The sequence below is a fragment of the Schistocerca nitens genome, chromosome 4 (genome assembly GCF_023898315.1).
Source record: "Schistocerca nitens isolate TAMUIC-IGC-003100 chromosome 4, iqSchNite1.1, whole genome shotgun sequence".
Classification (NCBI taxonomy): domain Eukaryota; kingdom Metazoa; phylum Arthropoda; class Insecta; order Orthoptera; family Acrididae; genus Schistocerca; species Schistocerca nitens.
The window spans coordinates 795,195,859-795,222,934 of record NC_064617.1 but is presented as its reverse complement, the minus strand read 5'-3'; the positions used below and the strand labels follow the sequence as shown (position 1 = coordinate 795,222,934).

The window sequence follows — 27,076 nt, the reverse complement described above, 5'->3', positions numbered from 1 at the left end:
AACAATAAGTATTTCAGAAAATTTGCCACGAAAGTGGTTGAAACCTGTTCAAGATGTTAAAAATTTTAATTTATGCTACTGAAAAGGAAAACACAAATTTATGCACGGTACAATAGAGAAATATTGTGTTAATAAAATGCTGTGTAGTCGACACACTGAATGCTCCTTTAACAAGTACACATGTAGGGCCTATAAATTATGACATGTATTGTACTCATATACTCTATGAACTTGCTGAAGTAGTATTGTATTTATTATTAAAGTAAGTCTTGGACGAAATTTGAGGCCCATTAGATGGAGACGTTAATCGGCAATTTTTACTGTATTTCAAATACTTTTATAATGACTATGACAATATTTGATGCTGGAGTCAGTGGTGGCTGGTAACCACACATTACAACATGTATCTCACTCTTCCAAAACCATTATGGCTCATTTAACAATACGTGAGGAACGCCATTAACCATCATCACTTTTATGAACTCCCAATGTTGCTTATTATCTTACAGACGGCTTGTTTGCGCACGCATATTTATTGGAACGTTTTTGCTTCTGTTATCATGTAAGTACACATGTTATGAAACACCCTGCGCAAAAATTTTGCTCCGGGGTGCCTCTCAGTATGGCACCCCCAGTAACGGCTCCTGACGCTTGCGGCTTGGGGTTTAGACCAGCCCTGATTATCTGTACACTCACTTCCCTCTAGCTTGCTAACGGAAAAATGCATTATCTATGCTTCAGCGGAACTTCGTAAACCATGACGTGAAGTAACACGATCACTGTTGACCGCGAAAGATGTTATCCAGAAAATAGTTTCTTACTCGATGCACTCGGTACCATAACAATTAACCAAGCAGTATTGTGTTTCAAGTCCTGGAAATTTATGTTGTTTTTTGTGCCCCGTAGGTATACCAGCAGAAATTACTTGTGCAGTAATCTGAGATGCCTCCAAAATATCCATTTTACACGTCAAAAACAGTGGTCTTGTGCAGCACATCGAAAAAAAGGCGCTTTTAATTGGCTAGTGCATTTTCGTCAGAAATGTCTTGAACACTCTGCAAACTGGAACTATGAGATCGAAAGTTGGGGATTATACTGCCTCAGTCTTACGTTACGTACAGACAAACGTTTTGCATACCGACACCTCATTTTTTCGTCTAGTTTTGAACGATGCGTGGGCCCGAGTATTTAAGTTATTTGAAGCTCAGACTGTTGGAAGATTTAAAAGTTGTAATGAGGGCCATTGCAAAACAAACTGGAACATGGTTGAGTGCCCCATAAAGCTGTATGTGTTTGAAGTTCATCAACCTACCAAAACTACAATGGTTACACGAACATGGTTGCATAGACAACGCTTTACGTTGCTTTTGTTGCACTATAAACAGCGCTGGGGCATGAAAGTTGCACCTGACCTGTTTTGATACCGTGGTGATATTGCTGTTAATTACAAAAAGTATTTCTGATCGATGATCAAGTCAATACGACAGGAACGTTCTACAAAATATTTGGCTTTCAGACATTTGCGAAGGCTGTAAGTTTTCGATTAAAAGTCCATACCATATGACGTATAAAGAAAAGGACATTGTCTTAAAAACAGACACAGGTAGCTTTTAAATTTCAGATGGATGTACTATTTAGAGATTTACCGAGAAATTTGTATTGTCTTCAACATATGTATTAAAGGAACCCAAATGCAAAACATCAATGACGTCATATAAGTTTCTGATGCAACATTGTGACAGGTGGAAGCAATGACATTCGCACAAAAAAGTAGTCCCACATAACAAGCGAAATTTGTATTTTTGGCAATCAGTTAAGCGTTTCATATAATTTACTGTAATAATTACACACTTTAATCCGATCATTTTTGATTTTGGAAAGCTGGTAAAGTAGTATTTGTTTCGAATACTGAAGTAGCACGCGGAGGAGGATAACTACATATGAGCGCTCTAGTATTCATCCACCCATTCGTCCCCATGACACGATACAAGAAGCACGTGAAAAATTTCTCTCGTTCTATATCGCCGTAAAAATGGGGAACTAGTCGCTTAAAAGCGTCGCGCACCTAGTGTGCAAGAGAAAGTTAACGAAAATGGAGTAAGTATTGCCATTCCACGAATTTTAGTGCTAACATTACTACTATGCATATTGGTGCGTCCTTCCGCGTATGCGTTACCAGGAAGGGTGCCCTCTGTAAGTATGTGTATTTTCGAGAAATTTGATGTGACGGAGGTAAGCATTTCATAAAGTGAATATTTTCATTATACTAACATGTTACTACATTTCTGTTCGCACTTACCGTACACACATCTTTGCAGCTTACAGTAGATGCGTCTTGTGTTTTTGTGATACTATGGTCGCTGATTCGTACCCTATGATTTGACAATATTTCGTTTTAGGCGAGAACATGTTATAGTGATTGTCATAATGTGTTCGCTTTTTTCGCTCTCCGAAAAAAGTATGCAGGCCTACACAGATTTCGTAGAGTTTGGCCTGTTGAATTAAATATAAACAAACCTAAAGGCATGTCTTTGTATTAAATTTTTATTGCGTTTATCTTGAGTATACGAAACTGAATGTTACAAAAATATGTTAATTGATAGTTGGGTTACTGATACAAATTGGAAAGGCATTGAGAGTGATTTTATAGGATTCTGTAGTTCATATTATTCTTGTTGTGTATTAAAAGGTGCCCAGCAACGCTTGTAAATATTTAGAACATAATGCCATTACTCGTAACAGAATCTAGGCGAAAAACTGAAGTGCAGCATTTGATGATAATGCATGACATGTGACGCACATTCTTGATAATTGATGTAATGACATACAAAATAATCCCGTTCTCAACCTTCTACTGATATGTGACAGGTGAAAACTGTGTACTTGATTGGGTTTGAAACATGGATTTCTGCCCTCCATGTGCAGAACAGTAAGTTACACTACTAAAGCACAACCCAGATTGATCAAAAGCTGCAGCTTGTCAAGAACATGTCCCCTTGCTTTACAGACTCAGCAGAGGTTCGCAGAACAACTGATAAACAATTTCACAGTTGTCTGGGATGCGTGTTGTGATTGCATACTTGCTAACACATTACGTGCAAATGAAAATTATCTTGCTTCTGTACACATTCTTCTTGCATACTTTGAGTGTAGCATATACTTTGCTTAGGATAACTGGTGTCTTTTTTTAATTCTTTTTACCGTTGAGATGTTGTATATTGCTGCAATTTCTTGTTCAGAGGAGTGAAATTTCATCCAGTTAGTGTTTGGCCAATTGGTTGTTTGTTCCGCTAGTTGTACTGTTAGTTGTTCATTTTAGTGTCATTCCATTGTAACTTCTGTTATTTTAGAATGATAATGTTATGACCAATCACATTTAATGTGAAGCACTTATAGTGTAAAAGAGAGAGAATGGTTCAGTTACCATACATTAAAGCATGGCATAATTATGTACTTCTTTCAGTGGATATTTTGAAGATGACCACGTGTGTGATTCAAACTATCCAAATTTCAGTTATTGTTTGATTACCCTCAAAATAGTGCTACATTCAAGATGTGCAGGAACAAATGTAAACATCATTGTTTATGTTTACAAGCTACCAGATTTTAAATATAGAATCCTGGGCACATGGTGTGGAATACACAACATACATGCATACCTTTGAATGGAATTCAAAGGCATTCTTTTACTTTTCAGATGTGGAGGACATGATAGTTTACCACTGTCCTACTTTATACACTGAAATTGGGGCTTCTAATTGTCACAGGGAAAATTAACTAACCCCTGGGATGCCTCATGCAGAGATTAAAATGCGAACTGCTGTCTCAGTTAATGGGGGCTAAATCTAAGAATAGCGACAGTGCCTGTCAGGATGCCCATATAATGACAATGTGTTACTTTTATGTAGCAAATTGCATGGTTTCAATATGGTTTGGAGTTTATTCCCCACAGTTTACCATTTCTTGGGATATATATTAGTGCCTAAGGGTTTGGAAACTACGACAGAATATAGATTTGTTTTTGATGTTGCACATCACAAAGTTACTGCACAATTGAGACATATTATTTTCAATTTGCTGCTGTGTAATATGCCATCTGCCTAATACTCTCTGTGTGGCTAAGAAAAAAAGGGGGGGGGGCAGCTGTTGAAGTATTCCCATGCTTCACACCATATGACAAGTGCTACGAAGATTGCTCTGCCAGCATGTAATAAATAGAACTGTCTGTATTCTCCGCTTTTACCAGCTGGAATGTCGTGGAAAGGAAATGTGAGGAGTATCATGAAGTGTCACACCCACATTTCAAAGTTTCGCACCCAATACAAATATGTAGTGTCATCATACTGTTTAGGAACATGCAGTATAGAAAGAGAATATGGATTTCTCAGAACATACATGGTCTGTGATTAATGGGCAAGCTAGATCTAAGTTACATGGAGACAGTTAATAAAAATGTGTAAACAACAAGTGTGGATTAAATTATTGATGAGTGAAGATTTCAACCTTACAATTTCTAGATTGCTTTGTGCCTGTATTACAATTTATGGTAACTTCAGAAGAAGCTGTAATGTGAAGAATTGCAGATTGTATTCCTCAGAATGTTTTTTAAGTTGCTAGGTCTATGTGAAAGAAATAATGAAGAATTTATCAGTTCAGTGATTTGGTTGTCTGGAAAGTTGATTGGTATTGGTAAATAAAATTTGTTCTTCTTTGTGCAAGATTTTATAATGGCTAAAAGAGAACTAGAGGCAGTTGGAATCTACACTGATGTAACAAAAGTGTTTGATTATATTTTATATTCTTGTGTAGCAGAAAAATATGGTACTAATGGGTCGACAGAAGCGTCCGATTCCACGCGTCGGCTTTGACCCGTGACGTAAGGGTGTTGTCGTGTGTGACGTCATGAGGGCGCGGAGTTTGGTTTGAGTGTGGCTGTCTCCAGTTCTGTTTTATCTTATTTTATTTACTTTTCTGATCTGTTCGTTCTATCTCGTGAGATTTTTTTTTTAATTTAATAACACTTATTACTTATTTAATTATCTGTTTCCTCCAATTTCTGTTTTAGTTTATTATATTTATCTTTCTGATCTGTTCGTTCTATCCCGTGAGATTTTTTTTTTTAAAGACAAAAAACACTAATCAGCTACTGAAGCATCTTTATCTTCTATGGGTTGCAGGGGTTACGACCCCTGGGGAGGTGGGTGGGTATTCATGCATGGCTGTCTTCAGTTACACGTTGTAGCTACATAAGGCGTCTAAATTTGTTTATATTTAGTTTGCCACCCCACCCAAAACACCCCATTTCCCGCGCTTGTCCCGTTAGTGTCATTAGGCTTCTTGTGGAAAGTGTGTGTTTGTTTCCGCCATATTTATGACGTCATGGGTCAAAGCAGACGGGCGGGATCGGACCCTTCCGTATTTCCGTACTAACAAGGGAACCTCCCCATCACACCCCCCTCAGATTTAGTTATAAGTTGGCACAGTGGATAGGCCTTGAAAAACTGAACACAGATCAATCGAGAAAACAGGAAGAAGTTGTGTGGAACTATGAAAAAAATAAGCAAAATATACACATGAGTAGTTCATGCGCAAGATAGGCAACATCAAGGATATTGTGAGCTCACGAGCGCCGTGGTCCTGTGGTTAGCGTGAGCAGCTGCGGAACGAGAGGTCCTTAGTTCAAGTCTTCCCTCGCGTGAAAATTTTACTTTCTTTATTTTCGCAAAGTTATGGTCTGTCCGTTTGTTCATTGACGTCTCTGTTCACCGTAATAAGTTTAGTGTCTCTATTTTGCAACCGCACCGCAAAACCGTGCGATTAGTAGACGAAATGACATGCCTCTCCAATGGGAACTGAAATCATTTGATCGCAGTGTCATGGGTCAACCGATTCCTCCACAGGAAAACACGTCTGATATATTCTATACGACACTGGTGGCGGCATGTGCGTCACATGACAGGAATATGTTGTCGACCTACCTAACTTAACTCGTACACTTAGCGAATGGGTAAAAAGGTTCTTCTCCCTTGCCCAATTTAGGTTTTGTTGTGGATGTGATAATCAGTCCCAAAAAAGTGATGAAAACATAAGAGTTTGTCACATAAACTGCAACAAATGAATGCAACAGTTTCACAGTCGCACAGTTTTCCCTGTGCTCGGTCAAAACGTGTTTTTAACGCTTTCAAATTTTTCCGTGTGTAGACTATCAAATCCTGCATATGTCCAAGCAAATCTGAACAAGTCCTGGAATTTTGGAGAGCGAAGTTGATTATGTGTGATTGCCTGAACTTTCATAATTGACACACGATCACGTAAACAATACTGTTCTGTGTACCTGTGCAGCTTCGCAAAATCATAGAATCTTTTCACAAAGTATTTCACTTGCCGAAAACCAAACACATCTAACGGTTGCACAAGGGGTGTACAACCTGGAGGAATGGTAATGACGGCCGGACAGATAATAATTGTCTGAAAATAAAAAATTAAACTTTTCACTCGAGGGAAGACTTGAACCAAGGACCTCTCATTCCGCAGCTGCTCACGCTAACCACGGGACCACGGCGCTCCTGAGCTCACACTATCCTAGATGTTGCCTATCTTGCGCATGGACTACTTAGTTTGTCTATTTTGCTTATTTTTTTCATAGTTCCACGCAACTTCTTCCTGTTTTCTCGATTGATCTGTGTTCAGTTTTTCAAGGCCTATCCACTGTGCCAACTTATAACTAAATCTGAGGGGGGTGCGATGGGGAGGTTCCCTTGTAAGGAAAAGGCCCAGGAATTACAAAGTTTCCAGAATGAGATTTTCACTCTGCAGCGGAGTGTGCGCTGATATGAAACTTCCTGGCAGATTAAAACTGTGTGCGGTCCCGAGTTCGAGTCTCGGTCGGGCACACAGTTTTAATCTGCCAGGAAGTTTCAATTACAAAGTTGTTCATTGGCATCAAATATGGAACAAATATGAAGATTATTGACATAATTGTATTTGAGACAGTGGAAACTGGATTTTGAAAAAATAGAAATGTTTTGTGAACGATTTAGTTAGGGCAGGAGCATTAGCACATGAGGTGCAGAAAATGTTATGTTCGCTTACTATTTCTGATGAAGTGTTTGGTTTGTGAGGTGTTATCATAACTAGCTGATCAAATAAGTGAAGGCACATTTTGAATTCCTGGCACTATACCTAAATTGTATAACAAAAGTTATTGACAGTTTGTTGTTTATGGTACAACTATCAGTGCACAAGTCTGCCCTATTGTCAGTGTGACAGAATGTCAATCCTAAGGGCATGGGTTCGATTCCTGGCTGGGTCGGAGATTTTCTCTGCTCAGGAACTGGGTGTTGTGTTGTTCTAATCATCATCGTTTCATGCACATCGACACGCAAGTCGATGAAGTGGCGTCAAGTCGAAAGACTTGCACCCGACGAACAGTTTACCCTTCGGGATGCCCCAGTCACGTGACATTTACATTTAGTTACCAGTCAGCTGCAGCCAGTAATTGTGGCCTTTAATGTAATTGTTGTGATTGTTTATTGTGTATTCTATGTTCCTTTGGATGGTACTTGTTTCTTTTACGGAATGTATGATGTTAACCATCAAATAGTGAAGAAAGTCTTAAGACAGGTATAATCCTGCAGTGCGAACTTAATGAGCCATGTTAACGGAAACATACAACCTTATTCTTGTTATATTTGTGATAATTGAAAATGGTCATAATGGCTAAACACGTTCAGTTCAGAAAGTAAATATAGGCAGTATAGTGTGAAATTTATTCTTCCATCTGATACTTGGTTTAGGTTTGAAAGCAGTATATATTTGACCAGCTGCTGACTGGCTAGACCTAACACTGGTGAGGATTTTCTTTCAGGGTTTACTCCCTTAGTCTTTGAAGATCCCTCTTCTCCACAAGGCAGGGGTGTCCTCTTTTAATTACCCTCAGGGAGGATGGGGTGCCTCATCTGCCATCTCTGCCATTCCTAAGGTCTCCTCCTCTTCCAAAGATGTCATTAAGGTCTTTGTCCTCAACCCAGGGTAGGCTTCCACATTACACCCCATGAAGCTGCGTCCTGCCTTACCTTAGCCACCCTTTCACACCGGCCTACTGATGTGGAGGATGCCCACTCCACAGCATGGATGTGAATGATAGCGCAGGTGGCTCTATCTGCTTTGAGCTGGGTTAGTGGTTGTGTATGATGCCACAACCAAGGCAGAACAGAGGAGAACACTGTCTTTATGGGTGATCTGAATGCTCAAGGTGGTAAAGAAAGACAGAGACCCAGAAGGAGAGAACCTAATTGATTTCTGTGTGAGAAACAACTTAGCCATACAGAACACATAGTATCAAAAGAGGGAAAGTCATAAGATAATGAGATACAGCTGGGATGGCAAGCTCAAGATTATGACAGACTTCATCATCACTGATAGAAAAGCTGGTCAGTATGTTACAAATGTTAAAGTCGTACCCAGTGAGTGCCTAAGTAGCGACCTAAGATGTTCAGATGCCAAATCTGAAACAAAACAGAATGCCAAAGATTAAGACTTGGTTATTAAAGGACATGGAAAAGTAAACAGAAAGGGGTAGTAGTGGAAGAACGGTATTCAAAGAAACCCTTGTTAAAGAAAGCCATGGACATCTGTGGAAAAACGAGTGCCACACCAAAATAGAAGAAACACCTTGGGGAATGATTGGGTAAAGGCATCAATTAAAGATAGGAACATACTGAAAATAAATGGAGACCATGAAAGACAGAAAATAGAAGATAGACAAAATGAATTAGCAATTGAACATCTAGCTCAGGAATACAGGGGAAAGAAACTAGCTGTAAAAAGACTTATCCGGGAAGAAAAGTGCTGGGAAGATTTTATCACAAGGATAGAGGACAACTGTCAGGGAATTAGGAAATTACTGTAAAAAGTACCAAAAATTAAATGCAGTGGAAATAGATGATGGTAACTTATATGAACAGAGGGAGGGATTAGGGATGAAATGGAAAAAGTGCTTCAACATACTGCTAAATGGACATGTCACCACAACTATCAGTGACTGTAGACTAATTAATGAAGTCCAGACCAATGGACACCCATTAATATGATGTGAGGCAGAAACAGCTCTAAAGAGCATGCAGAATGGAAAGTCAACAGGCTTTGATGATCTCAGTTCAGACATGATAAAGATAGCTGGAATATTAGGCGTAAGTTGGCTGTATAGTGTGTTATCACTGGTTTTTAAGGGAGTCATCATTCCTCTGTTGAAAAAGGCAATCGATGAAAATGTGGAAATTACAGATGCATCATGCTGCTGTCACACACCCTGAAGCTGTTAGAAAAGATCATAGAAATTAGCCTTAAAAAGATAGTAGAACCTTTGCTTGAGGAAGAACAACATGGGTCCAGGGAAGACCGAGGTACTATTGATCTAATTTTTACAATAAGAATGCTGACAGAATCGTACTGGGAATATGGAAAAAATCTTGTGATTGGATTTGTAGACACCGGAAAAGTGCATGAGAGTGTTCCTTTAAACAAAATATGGAAATGTTTGGAAGAACTATAGGTGCCAAAGTATCTAATTGATAACAGCTGTGTCTAGATAGGCAACGGATGATCAAAATGGTTTGAAACAAGAGAGATTTCCAACAATGAAGTGGCCTATCACTGCTCCCGTTTGTAATAGTAATGGAAAAGATCATAAAATCCATAAAGAAAATAGGTGATGAATCAAATTCCCTGGTATTTGCAGATAATTTGATAGTATGGGCAGAAGCTGAAGCACGGAGGAAACTTAATGATTGGAACAACATATTCAGAAATTTCTGACAAAAAATAAGTAAAACAAAGACAGTAGAAACAACCATCAATAGACAAGGAACGACGGCCAGTATGTTTCTGGAAGGAGTCAAAGTAGAATCTGTTTCCCATTTCAAGTACCTAGGAAGCATGATCTCAAGAGGCAACTCCAGTAAGCAGGAAATACTCAGCAAGACACAGAAAGCATCCAATTTTTTCGGTCAAAACAGAAATCTTCTTCTGAAAAAGAAAAGTGACGATACTACACATATTTCATACCAATCCTAACATATGGTGCAGAAACATGTACCCTCCTAAGTAAAGACCTTAGTACAATTCGGGCAACAGAAATGAGATTAATTAGCACTGTGAACCAAACAACTAGGAAGGACACAATCAGGAATGAGGTGAATAGAAAAATAGCTGGTATTAAGGTTCATGTCAGCAGTGTCATGAAGAAACGCAGGCTTCAGCGGTATGGGCACATAATGAGAATGAACAGCAAAGGACCTGCCAAAAGGTATTTCAACGCAAACCTCATATTAAGAAGACCACAGGGAAGACCAGGAAAACGCTGGATAGAGACTGTAAGATAAGATGTGGAGGAGGAGGGACACAAATGGGAAGCTGTCCTGGAATAGATGATGTATGAAGACAGAAGGCGATGGCGAGCGCTTGTACACAACACCCGGGAAACTGGAATTGGAAAATGATGATGGTGGTGTGAAATTTTAAGTATGTGCAAGGCATGACTGTAAAACACACTACAGAACAAGATATGAGTCTCGTCTGAATTATCACTATAATTCAATTAAAATAACTTTGTGATTGACATGTCAGTTTTGGGTAGTGGAGTTGCCAGCTCGTACACAACATGCCAATTCCTCATCTGATCAACAGTTGTGTGCACACCAGAAATTTGCTTACCGAATTTTGTCGCTGTCTTTCTTGGTGGTGGGGAGAGCAGTCGTGGTGGCTGCAGCAGTGATGTATGTATTTGGGTCTCCTTCCCTTCCCCTCCTGCCATGTGTAGACAACCGCAATTGGTCCACTACCATTCAACCTACTGCACATGACCCACAAAGTTACTGTAATTGAAGTGTAATGGTGCTTTTATGCTACAACCACTTGTAAAGGTGGGTTGTGTAAACCTCTAGCTTTGGTGCAGATAGTTACAGGAGTGCCATTAGTTTCTGAGGAGTTAATTGCTTAAGCAGTATCCTTTCTGGTTGTAGAGGCAATACAGACTGATCTAAGGGATTATTTTGTTTTGTTACTGATTCTGATTTTATATCATCTTCTGTGCCATTTGACAAATAAATTACCATTGAAAATATATGGGAAAATTGTATAAAATATGCAGCATTCTATTTAGGTATATCATTCGTGTTGATTTAAGTTGTAAAATGGTATGCTTGCATCTAGGTGAATTTAATTTACTTTTGTGTAATGGCTTCAAAGGAATCCAGCACCAGTTCACGATAATGTTTCACAAGGTACGTTGACTTTATTTATCTACAAGCTACGAACATTAATTATGAATCAATGATTACACCATAACATGCTTCTCTAAGTCGTAAAGTGTGTATAAGCATTACAAAGAAAGCTGCGCATTTCAGTATTGGAGATGGTATTCTGATGTAACAGCAGTTAACATATCTGGTTCATAATAGTTATGCAGATCAATACCAACATTTGCCAAGCAGGACTCTGTATTATATTTGAAAAACACCAGTGTAATCAATCAAATATTAAGCGAGCAAAATAAGACGAACAGCAGCTGTTTTGTCTGAGGATTCTACGGCTTTCTGTGTAATTTACTCAGTTTAAATTTATCTGTTTTGTGCATGAACATAAAGCAGTATAGTGATAGTTTATTGTTGGATTAAGTTCCAACAATTTGCTTCTCTTTTGTTAATGTAGGTGTATACTCAGATTTGTTCCACACCTCCGCAGTTTCTTCCTCTTGTTCTATGAAACACTATGTATGAGTGCATGGGTTAGGATTACATCTGAAATTATACTGATAGTGTATGATTTGGCCCAAATGTCTTAATGTATGTGTAGTGTATGCCTATCTTTTAATGTAATATAAGAATGGTAAACAGTTAAATGTTGGGTGTCTGTATGTACCAGTTCATCAATCCATTTCACTGATCACTGTTAGCTCTTGAGATGTAGACCATAGCAGCAGACCAAAGTTAATTTATTGTTGCTCGATTGAGGGAGACATAAAATATTTGGTTTTATTAAAATAAATGCCACTTACAATTCTCATCAGTGAGTTTGATAAAATATTTAATCTTGTAGTTATATTGAAGATTTTTACAATAAAAGTCTAAGAAAAGGGCTGTGGCTACCTACGTGTTTCACGCAGCAGTGTTGTTAGTGCTTACTGTGAGATGTCGTGGGAAAGAGAAGGGTGTGTCAGCTACTTGTTCTATGCAGCCAGTGTGAGAGCATCAGACAGATGATGTGTTTTGAAGCAGGCGACAAAGAAATATCACCACCTTCTCATGTGAATGTACCACAACCTCAGAAATAACAACACATGCAGAAGAAATGATCAAATATTTTTGTCGACCTCGATTATAAATTTAATTGCTCTTTGTTTCTCTCACAGCAATTTAAAGTGTGCTATTATCTCGCAACATGACAACAGGCTCATAATTCGTAGTGTGTCCAGAAAGAAAATGTGAAATATTTGATAAAACAGTGTGTGTTAATGTAATTACTGCTCATTTCACTTGCAGCAGTCTAAGCTGTCTTATGAGCGCCGAGTCTAACCACACATTCATAATTTGTGACATGTTCGGGAAAAACAAATGACATATTTGTGACGACGAATATTATTTATTTAATGTTTTCGAGTCAGACTGTCACATTTCAACCTAACTGCTTGCTCGTAATTAGTGATGTAATCACAGAAACAGACAAATATTTGTGGAAACATATTGCCAATAGAATTGCTGCTTATGGTCGGAATGAGAATTGTGAACAGAAAAATGCAAAAATTAAACTGAAAGAAATTTTATTCATGTGAACTGTAGATCAAAGCAGCAGCACACAAAAAACATAAAAATAGATCTGAATCATTTTGGTTCTGCTTCTTCCACATGTGTTCGAACAAGAAGCTTTAAAAATGTCTTCCAATTTCTTGTGCTGCACAAGGACCATTTAATGGCAGCTAATATGCCCTCTGTGGTATGAGTATGTGCTCCTGTCACTGCATTCTTAAAAGTCAATTTGTTGTTGACAGTGAGGTGCTTAAAATCCTTATTTTTCAGGCACTTACTCATTGAAAAAAATTCAGAAATTATTGTTCTGTCTAATGATTTCCTGCTCAACAGCTTTGGACCACACGGCACAACACGAAAGGAACTTTGCTAAGATCCTCTGTGTATGCCTCCAAACACTCAGCAACCTTTCTGTGTGTCCCCCATCCCGAACTTTTTTTGCCAGATTGAGACTTGTCAATCTCAACCTTCTTCACCACCAAGTTTGTCATTCTGTCTCAGGCACATTTCAGCAAGGCACATTTCAACACAAACATCCCCATAAATTGTCTCCAATCAACAACAGTTTGCTTAACCAACTCCAGTTAGTGGAATATAAACCTGGATCTGCACTTACACATAACACAAATATGTCAGCTGCAGAATTGTACTAATTTTTGTTTCCTGTAAACCAGGACTACTTCCAAATGGAACACTCCATAAAGTGGCTACTTCTGCTGCATATCCACACTCCATTGATAGTAACTGTAGAGACTTTTTAGAGCTATTTTTCCACGTTTTTTCCACAATGATACTGAGAGCACCAAGTTACTGACCTCATTCCATTCCAAGCCATAATCAGAAGAGATACAGGAACAAAACTACAAATAAACAATGAAAAACAGTGAAAGAGAGAATGGTTTCAATTTTGGTGTAAGAAATACATTTCCTATTCCTTTCATCTGTGATTGGGTATGTGGAAGTATCATCCAGTTGGCTGCATGAAATGGATGCATTACCAACTTATGAGCAGCAGCTAAAACACTGCCATAACTGCCACTGGCCCTTCAGCAGATTTTCACAGAAAATATATGTCATGATGGTGTAGAATTTATTTGTAGCTGTTAATGAATGAGTTATGTATTTGAGTGCTCAGTGTCCTAATGTTAAATATGTGCAATCTGCAAAATGGCGAGCAGGTCACTGAGGAAAAAGTCATTCATTGGATGCAAGCTGACTTTATTATTCCAGTATTACACATATTGGACATTGCCATCTCATATCTGCAGAAAAAAATATAAAAATACATGTTGTTGTTGTTGTGGTCTTCAGTCCTGAGACTGGTTTGATGCAGCTCTCCATGCTACTGTATCCTGTGCAAGCTTCATCATCTCCCAGTACCTACTGCAACCTACATCCTTCTGAATCTGCTTAGTGTATTCATCTCTTGGTCTCCCCCTACGATTTTTACCCTCCACGCTGCCCTCCAACACTAAATTGGTGATCCCTTGATGCCTCAGAACATGTACTACCAACCGATCCCTTCTTCTGGTCAAGTTGTGCCACAAACTCCTCTTCTCCCCAATCCTATTCAGTACCTCCTCATTAGTTATGTGATCTACCCATCTAATCTTTAGCATTCTTCTGTAGCACCACATTTCAAAAGCTTCTATTCTCTTCTTGTCTAAACTATTCGTCGTCCACGTCTCGCTTCTATACATGGGTACACTCCATACAAATACTTTCAGAAATGACATCTTCAACTTTTGTGGTCCTGTCCTCCTCAGTTGCGCGTAATACTACGGTATATTGATAATTTTCACTTATGGACCGTCTGACAGCAACTGAATAAAACACAATTTTAGTGCCATACGCGTTTCGCCTTTATTTTCTGCAAGGCATCATCAGTGGCAGGTTGCGTAGACAGTTTCTTACATATTACGCTCCTGTTGCATTTTTGGTGTTGTTCTTCTTCCTATGAGTGCTAATTTGCTGTTTTTTCCCGCATTCCACAGCACTATGCACTGAGCGCTTGTTTTGATGGATTAATGGATTAAAACAAGCGCTCAGTGTATAGTGCTGTGGTATGCGGGAAAAAACAGCAAATTGGTGCTCATAGGAAGAAGAACAACACCAAAAATGCAACAGGAGCGTAATATGTAAGAAACTGTCTACGCAACCTGCCACTGATGATGCCTTGCAGAAAATAAAGGCGAAACGCGTATGGCACTAAATTGGGTTTTATTCAGTTGCTGTCAGACGGTCCATAAGTAAAAATTATCAATATACCGTAGTTTCAGAAATGACTTCCTGACACTTAAATCTATACTTGATGTTAACAAATTTCTCTTCTTCAGAAACGCTTTCCTTGCCACTGCCAGTCTACATTTTATATCCTCTGTACTTCGACCATCATCAGTTATTTTACTCCCTAAATAGCAAAACTCCTTTACTACTTTAAGTGTCTCATTTCCTAATCTAATACCCTCAACATCACCCGACTTAATTCGACTACATTCCATTATCCTCGTTTTGCTTTTGTTGATGTTCATCTTATATCCTCCTTTCAAGACACTGTCCATTCCATTCAACTGCTCTTCCAAGTCCTTTGCTGTCTCTGGCAGAATTACAATGTCATCGGCGAACCTCAAAGTTTTTATTTCTTCTCCATGGATTTTAATACCTACTCCGAATTTTTCTTTTGTTTCCGTTACTGCTTGCTCAATATACAGATTGAATAACATCGGGGAGAGGCTACAACCCTGTCTTACTCCCTTCCCAACCACTGCTTCCCTTTCATACCCCTCGACTCTTATAACTGCCATCTGGTTTCTGTACAAATTGTAAATAGCCTTTCGCTCCCTGTATTTTACCCCTGCCACCTGTAGAATTTGAAAGAGAGTATTCCAGTCAACATTGTCAAAAGCTTTCTCTAAGTCTACAAATGCTAGAAACGTAGGTTTGCCTTTCCTTAATCTTTCTTCTAAGATAAGTCGTAAGGTCAGTATTGCCTCACGTGTTCCAGTGTTTCTACGGAATCCAAACTGATCTTCTCCGAGGTCGGCTTCTACTAGTTTTTCCATTCGTCTGTAAAGAATTTGTGTTAGTATTTTGCAGCTGTGGCTTATTAAACTGATAGTTCGGTAATTCTCACATCTGTCAACACCTGCTTTCTTTGGCATTGGAATTATTATATTCTTCTTGAAGTCTGAGGGTATTTCGCCTGTTTCATACATCTTGCTCCCCAAATGGTAGAGTTTTGTCAGGACTGGTTCTCCCAAGGCCGTCAGTAGTTCCAATGGAATGTTGTCTACTCCGGGGGCCTTGTTTCGACTCAGGTCTTTCAGTACTCTGTCAAACTCTTCACGCAGTATCGTATCTCCCATTTCATCTTCATCTACATCCTCTTCCATTTCCATAATATTGTCCTCAAGTACATCGCCCTTGTATAGATCCTCTATATACTCCTTCCACCTTTCTGCTTTCCCTTCTTTGCTTAGAACTGGGTTTCCATCTGAGCTCTTGATGTTCATACAAGTGGTTCTCTTATCTCCAAAGGTCTCTTTAATTTTCCTGTAGGCAGTATCTATCTTACCCCTAGTGAGATAAGCCTCTACATCCTTACATTTGTCCTCTAGCTATCCCTGCTTAGCCATTTTGCACTTCCTGTCGATCTCATTTTTGAGACGTTTGTATTCCTTTTTGCCTGCTTCATTTACTGCATTTTTATATTTTCTCCTTTCATCAATTAAATTCAATATTTCTTCTGTTACCCAAGGATTTCTACTAGCCCTCGTCTTTTTACCTACTTGATCCTCTACTGCCTTTACTACTTCATCCCTCAAAGCTACCCATTCTTCTTCTACTGTATTTATTTCCCCCATTCCTGTCAATTGTTCCCTTATGCTCTCCCTGAAACTCTGAACAACCTCTGGTTCTTTCAGTTTATCCAGGTCCCATCTCCTTAAATTCCCACCTTTTTACAGTTTCTTCAGTTTTAATCTACAGGTCATAACCAATAGATTGTGGTCAGAGTCCACATCTGCCCCTGGAAATGTCTTACAATTTAAAACCTGGTTCCTAAATCTCTGTCTTACCATAGCTATATATACATAGCTATATATAAAATAAAAATGAGTTACAAAACCAAGATAGTGGACACACAAAAAATATATTATGTCATTAGAAGAAATATTCCTAGATATGAAAGTTGTATGTTGTAGTAGTAACAATCATAAAGAGACAGATAAATGGTTGATGGTTGCTGTAATAATTTACAGATTTTCAACACCAGTTGGCGTCGATGTGGTGAGAGTGGTACTATATAATGCCAAACTGTAAACTACATATAATTCACAAAAACGACCGAATATGATAACAGATGATAAGTAACAAGCAGTATAATACAGGGTAACTGGAAAAGTACAATTCATAACCTATTCCAAATAGAACGTAACATCAACAAATGCCAATGCGGGTATATTAATCAACAGGTGGAAAATAAAGTCAATAATGCAATAATTATGTAAGTATTACTCAAGAACATTATGGGCACTGCAGCACTATCTGAGCAGTGCAAACCAGTGATGACATGCATATGTACAAAAGGTACAAAAGAGTCAATGAATATGAACAGGATATAGGAGCCTTATAATAGTAATTTTTTGCATGAAAGTAACATACATGAAGTTTATTGGAATATTATAATAAAAAAATTATTTTTATAAAAACATTATACAAAGAAAATAGTGCCGCATTGCTGCCCAGCATTGCAAACAAGAAATAGTCAGTACATACGTAGGAGATACTAAAAGAATCAAAACAATGCTTTAAAACAGATCCTTGCGAAAAGAATAAAAGCATCATGAAAAGAAGTATAACAGATGCAAAAGGATTTGTTTCTAATTTTTTTTTTTTTTTAATACGTAGAAAATAAAATAGGTTGTTGTTCAATCACAGGATAGCGGCCCTAAATAGAATTAAGAGCTTATTGTGGAAGTACACAATTAAATTGTAAAAAATGTGAAGAGAGGGTCTTGGGAGGTGGGCAAGGGGAGTGTCAGTTAATAGGCTAACACACTGAAAGGTAGTCACCGACTCATTGTGTACATTATACATATACATTAGAAAACAAGTGGGCGGGGGGTGGGAGAAGTGGAAAAGGAGTAAAACAAAAACAAGGGCTGTAGAAAATTATATATACAAAGATGATGTGACTTACCGAACGAAAGCGCTGGCAGGTCGATAGACACACAAACACACACACAAAATTCAAGCTTTCGCAACAAACTGTTGCCTCATCAGGAAAGAGGAAAGAGGGAAAGACGAAAGGATGTGGGTTTTAAGGGAGAGGGTAAGGAGTCATTCCAATCCCGGGAGCGGAAAGACTTACCTTAGGGGGAAAAAAGGACAGGTATACACTCGCGCGCACACACACACATATCCATCCACACATATACAGACACAAGCAGACTCTGCTTGTGTCTGTATATGTGTGGATGGATATGTGTGTGTGTGCGCGAGTGTATACCTGTCCTTTTTTCCCCCTAAGGTAAGTCTTTCCGCTCCCGGGATTGGAATGACTCCTTACCCTCTCCCTTAAAACCCACATCCTTTCGTCTTTCCCTCTCCTTCCCTCTTTCCTGATGAGGCAACAGTTTGTTGCGAAAGCTTGAATTTTGTGTGTGTGTTTGTGTTTGTTTGTGTGTCTATCGACCTGCCTTGCTTTCGTTCATATATATATAATAGAGGGAAACATTCCACGTGGGAAAAATATATCTAAAAACAAAGATGATTTGACTTACCGAACGAAAGCGCTGGCGGGTCGATAGACACACACACATATATATAAAACACAGATGATGTGACTTACCGAACGAAAGTGCTGGCAGGTCGATAGACACACAAACAAACACAAACATACACACAAAATTCAAGCTTTCGCAACAAACTGTTGCCTCATCAGGAAAGAGGAAAGAGGGAAGGAGAGGGAAAGACGAAAGGATGTGGGTTTTAAGGGAGAGGGTAAGGAGTCAGTCCAATCCCAGGAGCGGAAAGACTTACCTTAGGGGGAAAAAAGGACAGGTATACACTCGCGCACACACACACACATCCATCTGCACATACACAGACACAATCACATATATATATAAAGAAGAGAGAAACATACTATGCTATGTATCCAACAAGTCACTAAAGATCTTAAGGAACCATTTGTGGTTCAAGTTGATTTGCTTGTTCAGGATGTTATGTAGACTATCAGCATTTTGCAGGCTACACACATTTTCCAAAATGGTCGCATACCTCCTTTGTGACTTCATGTTGCAGCTATGCTCCTAATATTAAAGTTAGCAAATAATTCAAATAGCAGAAAGTTATAGAAATGCCTTTTATTTACAGAGCCAATATGGCGTTTTATATTCAACCATCTGTCGTCCAATCGACAAAGGACGCATTTTACGGACCAAGCAGCGGATCAGGTGTAATTGCCCAATACATATCGCAAGAAAATGGAGAACACAATGTCATTGTACAGTCTCGATTGGGAGTTGAAGCAGGAGCCCCTGTGGAAGCAGGAGCCCTGTTCGCCATCGTATGTCACCCTTGATGGCAGTGACGAGTGCTGGCTGCCCAATGATGATTTAGCAAATACACAAGAAGAGCCTTTCCATCAAAAACAACTTTCACGTGGGGAGGTTGCGGCTAAATTACTAGAAGACCTAGAAGATCTCACTGAGTGGATCAAGTGTGGTAAGTCATTTTCAACATCTTTAGACCAAGCATTTTGGCTAATTTTCAAATAAAATGTTACCAATAAAGTTTTAAAATGTATTACTTCTGCTAAAAAGACATAATGAACGTTAGTTATTACAGGAAGCATTGACTTCTTTTTGGAACTTGTTCTTCAGTGTGTTTTTCTTCGTGAGATAAACTAGATTTCAGCTGTTAAGGCTTCTTGTGTGTGGAAAAACGACATTTGACTCACCCGAGTGAAAATAGCAGATAGTAAGTTTGTCTTCCTACTGCATCACAACCAGTTTTGGTATTATTGGATATTCCTTTTTCTGTTAGCATGGTGTGCTGTGGCCCTAATCTAGACTTAAGCAAATTTTTATAGAAAAATATGGCTCATGATTGCAGAGGATTTATGTGTAGGTGTTAATAAATAAGTTAAGTGAGATGATAGCTGTGTAATATGATAAGACTCGTTTTTTTTAAAATTAAGTACTGTTTTGAAATTTAAAAAAGACGTGCTGAGATATCTCAGTAATTTTATTTTTACATGAAAGCCTGTACCTTAATCTACACATTGACGCCATTACAGTCTGATTCTTCCTTGTTTACTTGTTTACGTTGTGTACTGAGTGTTTAAGATGCCTCCGATAATCGTGAGTCCCGCCAACTGTGAAGTACGGGCTGATACAAGATTTCTTGGTGCTAAAGGCCTAAAAGCGGTCAATAGTCATTGTGGGATCTGTGCAGTTTACGGAAAAAAACATTATGAATGATGGAATGGTAACGAAGTGGGTGAGAGCATTTAAAGGTGGCCACACAAATGTTCATGATGAACAACGGAGTGGGCATCCTTCAGTCATTAATGAAAGTTTGGTGCAGGAAGTGGACAATAAGGTGAGAGAAAACAGATGCTTTTACGATTTCCTTCTTGCGGGATGACTTCCCTAATGTTTCTCGTAGTGTTTTGTATGGCATTGTGATCGAGCACTTGAATTACCGAAAATTGGTGCACATTGGGTACCGAAAATGTTGACGAATGTGTACAAAACCAAAACGTTTAGGCAATGCATTGACTTTCCTTGAGCGGTATTACAACGACGTTAATGATTTCTTAAGCCAAATTGTTATGGGCGATGAAACATGTGGCGTACGTCACACCAGAATCAAAGAAACAGTCCATGGAAGTTGAGCAAGGGCATTGTTTTGCTGCAAGACAATGCCCGTCCGTATGTGGCGAATCAGAGCAAAGATCTCATCACATCTTTTCGATGGGAAACTCTAGATCATCCTCCGTACAGCTCTGAACTTGCGCCCAGTGACTACCATTTGTTCCTGCACTTGAAGAAACACCTGGCCGGTCAGCGTCTTCAAGACGGTGACGAAGTCAAAACAGTGGTGATGCAGTGGTTAACAAGTCAGGTGGCAGACTTCTATGAGGAGGGTATTCAAAAACTGGTATGACATTATGAGAAGTGCCTCAATATTGACGAAAATTATGTAGAAAAGTAGATTAAGGTACAGGCTTTCATGTAAAAAGAAAATTACTGAGATATCTTAGCACATCCTTTTTTAATTTCAAAATGGTGCTTACTAAAAACACACACCTTGTATGTACAATATGAGGCGGAGAATATATTTTGTTGTGTGCTAAATGGGTAAATAGCCTCAGAATACCTACACTAACTAATACCAGTTCTAAATCAATCTGAAATACACCCCTACAGACACATGTAGCAGAATTACACTATTGGCTGGGAGTGCGTTGTACATTGTGCCACCACATGCTTCTGTCACTTTAAAAGTTGGAAATGGCATCTTTCCAGAAATAACAATATATGTCACTTGTGTTTGACTGACGTCTGTACGTTCTATGCCTCATCACATTCTATGTGGTATTTATCTTTTCATGTTGCTGCAAATGTGCTTCTGATTATTTTCAGAAATGTTGGTTCAAAAGTGAAATTTGAAATGGAGATTTTAGTGATTTGCTAACATTTTCCATATTCAGGTACAGGGCTTTTTTTTGATTTGGAGTGAAAATATTTTGAAAAAGCGAGACAGTGGACTGTGCCTACTTGTCAGTTTACATCTTCTTCCAGTTAACAAGTTTTTTGATGTTGTTTAAAATCAATGAATTAGAAATTATGTTTGATTTAACAGTTCTCTCTCTTCAGCAGTTACACTATTGATTGATTGTCTTACAATTCAAGCATTATGGTATTTTGTTTCATTATAGTGTGGCTGGTAAAAACAAAAACAGTTTGTTCATTTCAAAACATGGTGCTTTTCATTTGTTCTAGAAATGTGAAACTTGTTCTGTTTTTAATTTGATAACAGGTTAGAATACTGGATGTATCAGTAATAAACCACCAAACTACCTGTACATAAAAAATGACTTTTGTTTTGAAGAGGCCTCATGAAATTTTTTGTATATTTAACAATACCTGAATATTTAAATTACAAATTGTGTTACTGATATAGTTGACATATTATATTTCTAGATCTACAATAAACTTCAACACGTCTTATTGCAAAACGTTTGTCAGTTACATGTTACCTAGATCATGCAGGCCCATTACAGATATTGTCTTCATTTGAAAATGTAGTTCTGTTTCTTCCTTCTGCTATGTAATGTCAGCTTCCGAGCCATCCATGGTACTAGGCACACGGTATGTTTAAATCATTTCGTTATGATTTCACTTGTTGTTGTATTCTGTGCTATAAGGACTTACCATCACTTGCATCTTCTTTATGTGGTGGGGAAGCCCTCATTGCATTTCTCTTGCATGTACCACACAATATAAATCTCAGATTCGTAACACCTTTTCTTCTTAGGTACTCTCAAATTTTTTTCATTTAGACCTGAATTTGTTAATGTATTTGTTAACTGACACTAGCTGTAGATGATTATTTCTTAGACATGGTTATTTGGGGCTTCTGCTACATGAAATGTAATGAACGTGAAGTTTGTATGAAGCATTTGTAAACTGCAAACTCATAGACTTCAGCAAACTCGTGGACTTCAGCAAAATCTTAGCTGTATCAGAAGCTACAATTTACCATCCTACATTGAAAGTGAGTAGACTGATTTGTTGCAGTTATGATTGATACTCACAAAATACAAACACTAATGAACTAGTGATGATGGACATAAATTTGAAATCAGTGGCTAATGACCCTTCATCTGCAAATGTAGGACAGCCCTATGTTTCTTTAGTGACAAATTTGGAGGAAAGCTTTGTTTCAAGTGCATGTGGTAAATTTCAGAGTATTTGATTATATTGCTATCTCTTCCTAAGATTGTTTCTGGCTGATTCTTCAACTGGTCAGTTGACAGGGGGTCAGTGATAAACTTGCAGTTGATTATTTCACTCCGTGTGCTTGTTGGACAAAATCTGTTTCATAGGTACAAAAGCTGCCTTGTTGTGTGTTATAACTTACACCGAACAGTGAACCAAAACCACATCTGTTCATGAAGTTATATTTTTCTCTTACTTCGTTCAATTTTGTATAAAAATTGGAAAGTCTTGTTTTTGCAATAATTTTATACATGTTTATATTTCTGCAACAACTGACACAACTCACCTGATGTCTAAGGGGCATTGACATCTGAAGTAAAGTTCAACCTCATCCCAGATGTGTTCAATCAGGTTCAGATCTGGGGCCTTATTCTATATCGTTCATGCCGATTGGTGCAATAGGTTAGTCTCGGTAGTGACATCATTTCGGTTCTTTATCCGAATTTCCTATTCAGTAAGCTTCTGAGACCTGTTACCAAACAGTCCTCCCGCTGATTTTTCGACAACTCTACTGAGAGGTTTTGGATTTCAGTGTGGCCCTGTCATTCGGTTAGCTGTGTTTTATTTACCCCTATAATTTGTCATTTTAAACATATTGAGTGGTTTTAGCTTTGGGTTTAGTGATTGTGTTACTGAAGAATCACCACAGGACGCGTCCGGTTGGAAAGTGAGTTCATAATAGACTATTTTCCTTTGTTAGAAATGAGCTTCGGTTGTTACTATGAACGATTACAACATCCAGAAAAGAAAAACGTTTTCGGTCAATATTCTCTCAAAATACCTGTTATTTTTATGCAGTTAAAGAGTTTAAAGATCATTGAACATCAAGACATTGGCTCTGCTTATGTATATTACGTGAATGTTAGCTGAAATTACTAGTGACTTCATGTACTCTTTTCCACAAATGGTTTATGGTTTACTTATTAATTATTGAAACACATTTAAAACTTTTAAGTAACTGTGCAAAGGGATTATATGAAGTCTGATGGAGGAAACCTTCCAAAATTTCATGCATTTATGGCTTACGTTCGCATCATTCAGCAACGAAGTCAACATGCGTGTCTCTGTAATGGAATTACACAAAAAAAGTGCCGACAGCGTGCAAGTTCTAGTAGTGTAGTTGGTAAGGTGACAAACTGCCGTGGCGAAGAGTGTAGGTTCGTATACCGCTGGATGCGAAAATATTTTTTTTTGCTGTTCCTGTTTGCAACACATTCTGAGACTTGATTAATCGTCAAAGTTACGCATTTTTCAGAAATATTCGTTGTAATTTACATGTAAGAGCGCACTTTCTTGTCGCAAATAATTCACCATTTTTTTCAGAATACGTAGCGATTTCCAAGAGTGTGGTCGGACAGGAATCTAAGACAACGTAAATGACTGCAAATGAAACTAGCAGCAGTCATCTTTATACTCCCTTGTCATAAGTATTTATCTGCTATCGAATCCTTAACAACAGTAGACAGATGAAAGGTTCCTGCCACAATATTTTCAGCCTATACCACCATATATGAAACATTTTGATTCATCAGATGCATGTTATAAAGTAAAACGAACTTCTATATCTGCACTCTCCACACACTCTCAAAATGGCGATTTTTTAAATTTTGTCCTAATGAACCAAATTGTTGATGTATCATATAGGGAAGTAGTCTACTTCATCATTTGGATCTCTAGGAGCGAGCTGCAACCACATTCTATGCATCTTCTTATTCTTTGACACTCTTTTAAACAATTTTTCGGGTTCGTGAAGATTTGTTCTTCCTATGCAACTAATTGAGGGCAGTTCATTTTCATACACATTTCACTTCATTTATTTATTGAGCATCATCACGAATAAAGGAAGCAAAAATCATATAGTAATAAACAAACTGCCTTCAATAAGTTGCATAGACGGAATGTACCTCCATGAATTTTGAAATAACTAAGGAACTATGGAAAATAAAAAAATGACGAATTTTTTGGGTGTTTCTATAGATGTATTTGTACAATGTAGTACTACACTCCATTCCTAACTCATATTCCAAAACGTAAAATCCAAAACAAGATGTCGATGTGAATGAGAATAAAATGACATAATGTGACATTTATGACAGTTTCCAGAACTGAGTCAACATTCTGTTTCCAGAGTTTCAGTTTCAACATTCTGTCATTATCATGCATTCATAGAAGCACGGGGTCAGCTAAATTTGAACAGAATTACATACTAAAATCACACTTTTTGGTACTGTGAAGAATGGCATGCCTGTGTCGGCCGCTAGCCCCTTAGAGTTCGTGCCGCTTTGGCGCTGCAGTGTGCATGCGTGGATCTAAGGCAGATTGCTTTTCATTCGTTGGCACGAGGAGAACTGACAACAGCATTTCAGTTTGCTAGGACCATTTGGAATCTCTTTCGAAATGCTTAACGAATAGTGTTGGAGCTCTGTTTCGAAAAAAGTCCGTTAGGTGCGCTCGCGTACCGAAACGATCAGCAAAGTGGCGGAAAGATACAGAATATGGCCCCTAGCAAGTAGAGGGGGGGAGGGGGGTGCAGGCAGCCATTGTGTTCCTCAAACAACACCATCACACTCCTGGCCTTGTGACATAGCACACATTATCTTGTTGAAAAATGCCACTGCTATCGGGAAACATGGTCGTCATGAAGAGGTGTACGTGGTCTCATCTGATGTACAATACTCCTTGGCCGTCATGGTGCCTTGTAAGAGCTCCACTGGACCAATGGATGCTCACGTGAATGTTCCCCAGAGCATAATAGAGCTGCTGCTAGCTTTTCTTCATCCCATAGTACAGGTGTTAAGGAGCTGTTCGCCTGGAAGACATTGGATTCACGCCCTCCTTTCGGCACGATGAAGAAGGTGTCGGGAGTCAGCAGGCCATGCAACATTTTGCTACTGTGCCAATGACCATTTGCAATGGCCACTTGATCATTTCAGTCATAGTCGCTTATGTCATGGTGTTAACATTGGGACATGCATGGTTTGTTGGCTGCGGAGATACTTCGTTACAAGTTTTTGGTGCATTGTGTGTTCAGACACAATTGTACTCTGCCGATCATTAAAGTCTGATAATTCCCCCACAGTTTGCCATCTGTCCTTTTTTACCAGTCTGCCCAGCCTTGGATGCTTAATGTCTGTAAAGAGGGTGGCCACTGGGTCACACAACATCTGGTCGTGGTTTCACCATGGTTTCATCACGTGTTGAAGATACCAAAGCACTCCTTGAACACCCGACAAATCGTGTTGTTTCTGAAATGCTGGTCCCTAGCCTCCGGGCCATCTTAATCTGCCCATAGTCAAACTCAGACAGACTGCGTGCCTTCCGTATTCTACACGTGGACAGCACATTCACAGATACTACAGGCACCATGCTTGTGTTTGACAAGCTATCATTCCTTGCCAGGTGATGCTTCTATTGCGTGGATGGGTTTATATCGATAGTGGGTCAGTGGTCATAGTGTTCTGACTGATCAGTGCACTTACTCCAAAAGTCACCATATGGTGCTGCATGTTGGACTGTACTCAGTAACACTGCTAAACATTTCCTTTGCTGTTCCACTTACAAATAGAGCAAGGGAAAAACGACTGTTTATATGCCTCTGTACAAGCCCTAATCTTCCTGATATCATCATAGTTCTGATGTGAAATGTGTGTTGGCGGCAGTAGAATCGTTCTGCAATCAGCCTCAATGTGGCTGAACTAAGTTGTTTGAGGAGTTCCAAAATGTGATTTTTCTAGTTTAAGTTCTCATCAGTATGAACACTTATGAATTTTTAAGTTTCCACCCTGTTACATTTTCCTCGCCATTGTTACACTTATCATTTGTGTAGTAACCTAGTAACCCTACATTCTCTCTCTTTGCAATTGATGGTGAGACTGTTTGTAGAAAGCCAGTCAGTGATACTTCTAAGAACTTTGTTTACCATTTCCTTTGCTTCTCCATGTATGCTTGGATTGATTGCAACACTAGTGTCAATGCCAGATAGAACTAATTCTTCCTGTTGTATATTAGACAGAAGGTCATTTACATATCTGGGGAGCAATTGTGGACCTAAGTTCGAACCTTGGGGAACCCCATATGTGATTTTACTTCAGTCAAAATTATGTTCACAGACTATGTTGGTGGAATTAGTAAGTACAACTTTCTGCATTCTTTTGGTTAAATATGAATTATCCATTGGTCGGCCATACCAACAATCCCATAAAATAACAATTCATTTAGGCGAATACTGTGATTCATGCATTCAAATGCCTTAGATAGGTC

The 27,076-nt window shown here is 38.6% G+C and overlaps 1 protein-coding gene across 1 annotated transcript in view; it reads left to right on the top strand.

Annotated features, from left to right (window-relative positions):
* The first annotated feature begins 1,939 nt into the window (after nt 1-1,939).
* Nucleotides 1,940-27,076, top strand: part of LOC126253184 (activating transcription factor of chaperone) — a 57,181-nt gene continuing 32,044 nt past the window's right edge. The window contains exons 1-2 of the mRNA XM_049954346.1: nt 1,940-2,097; nt 19,182-19,532. Coding sequence (XP_049810303.1) covers nt 19,292-19,532 — 241 coding nt within the window. The 5' untranslated portion in view covers nt 1,940-2,097; nt 19,182-19,291. The remainder of the gene's footprint in view (nt 2,098-19,181; nt 19,533-27,076) is intronic.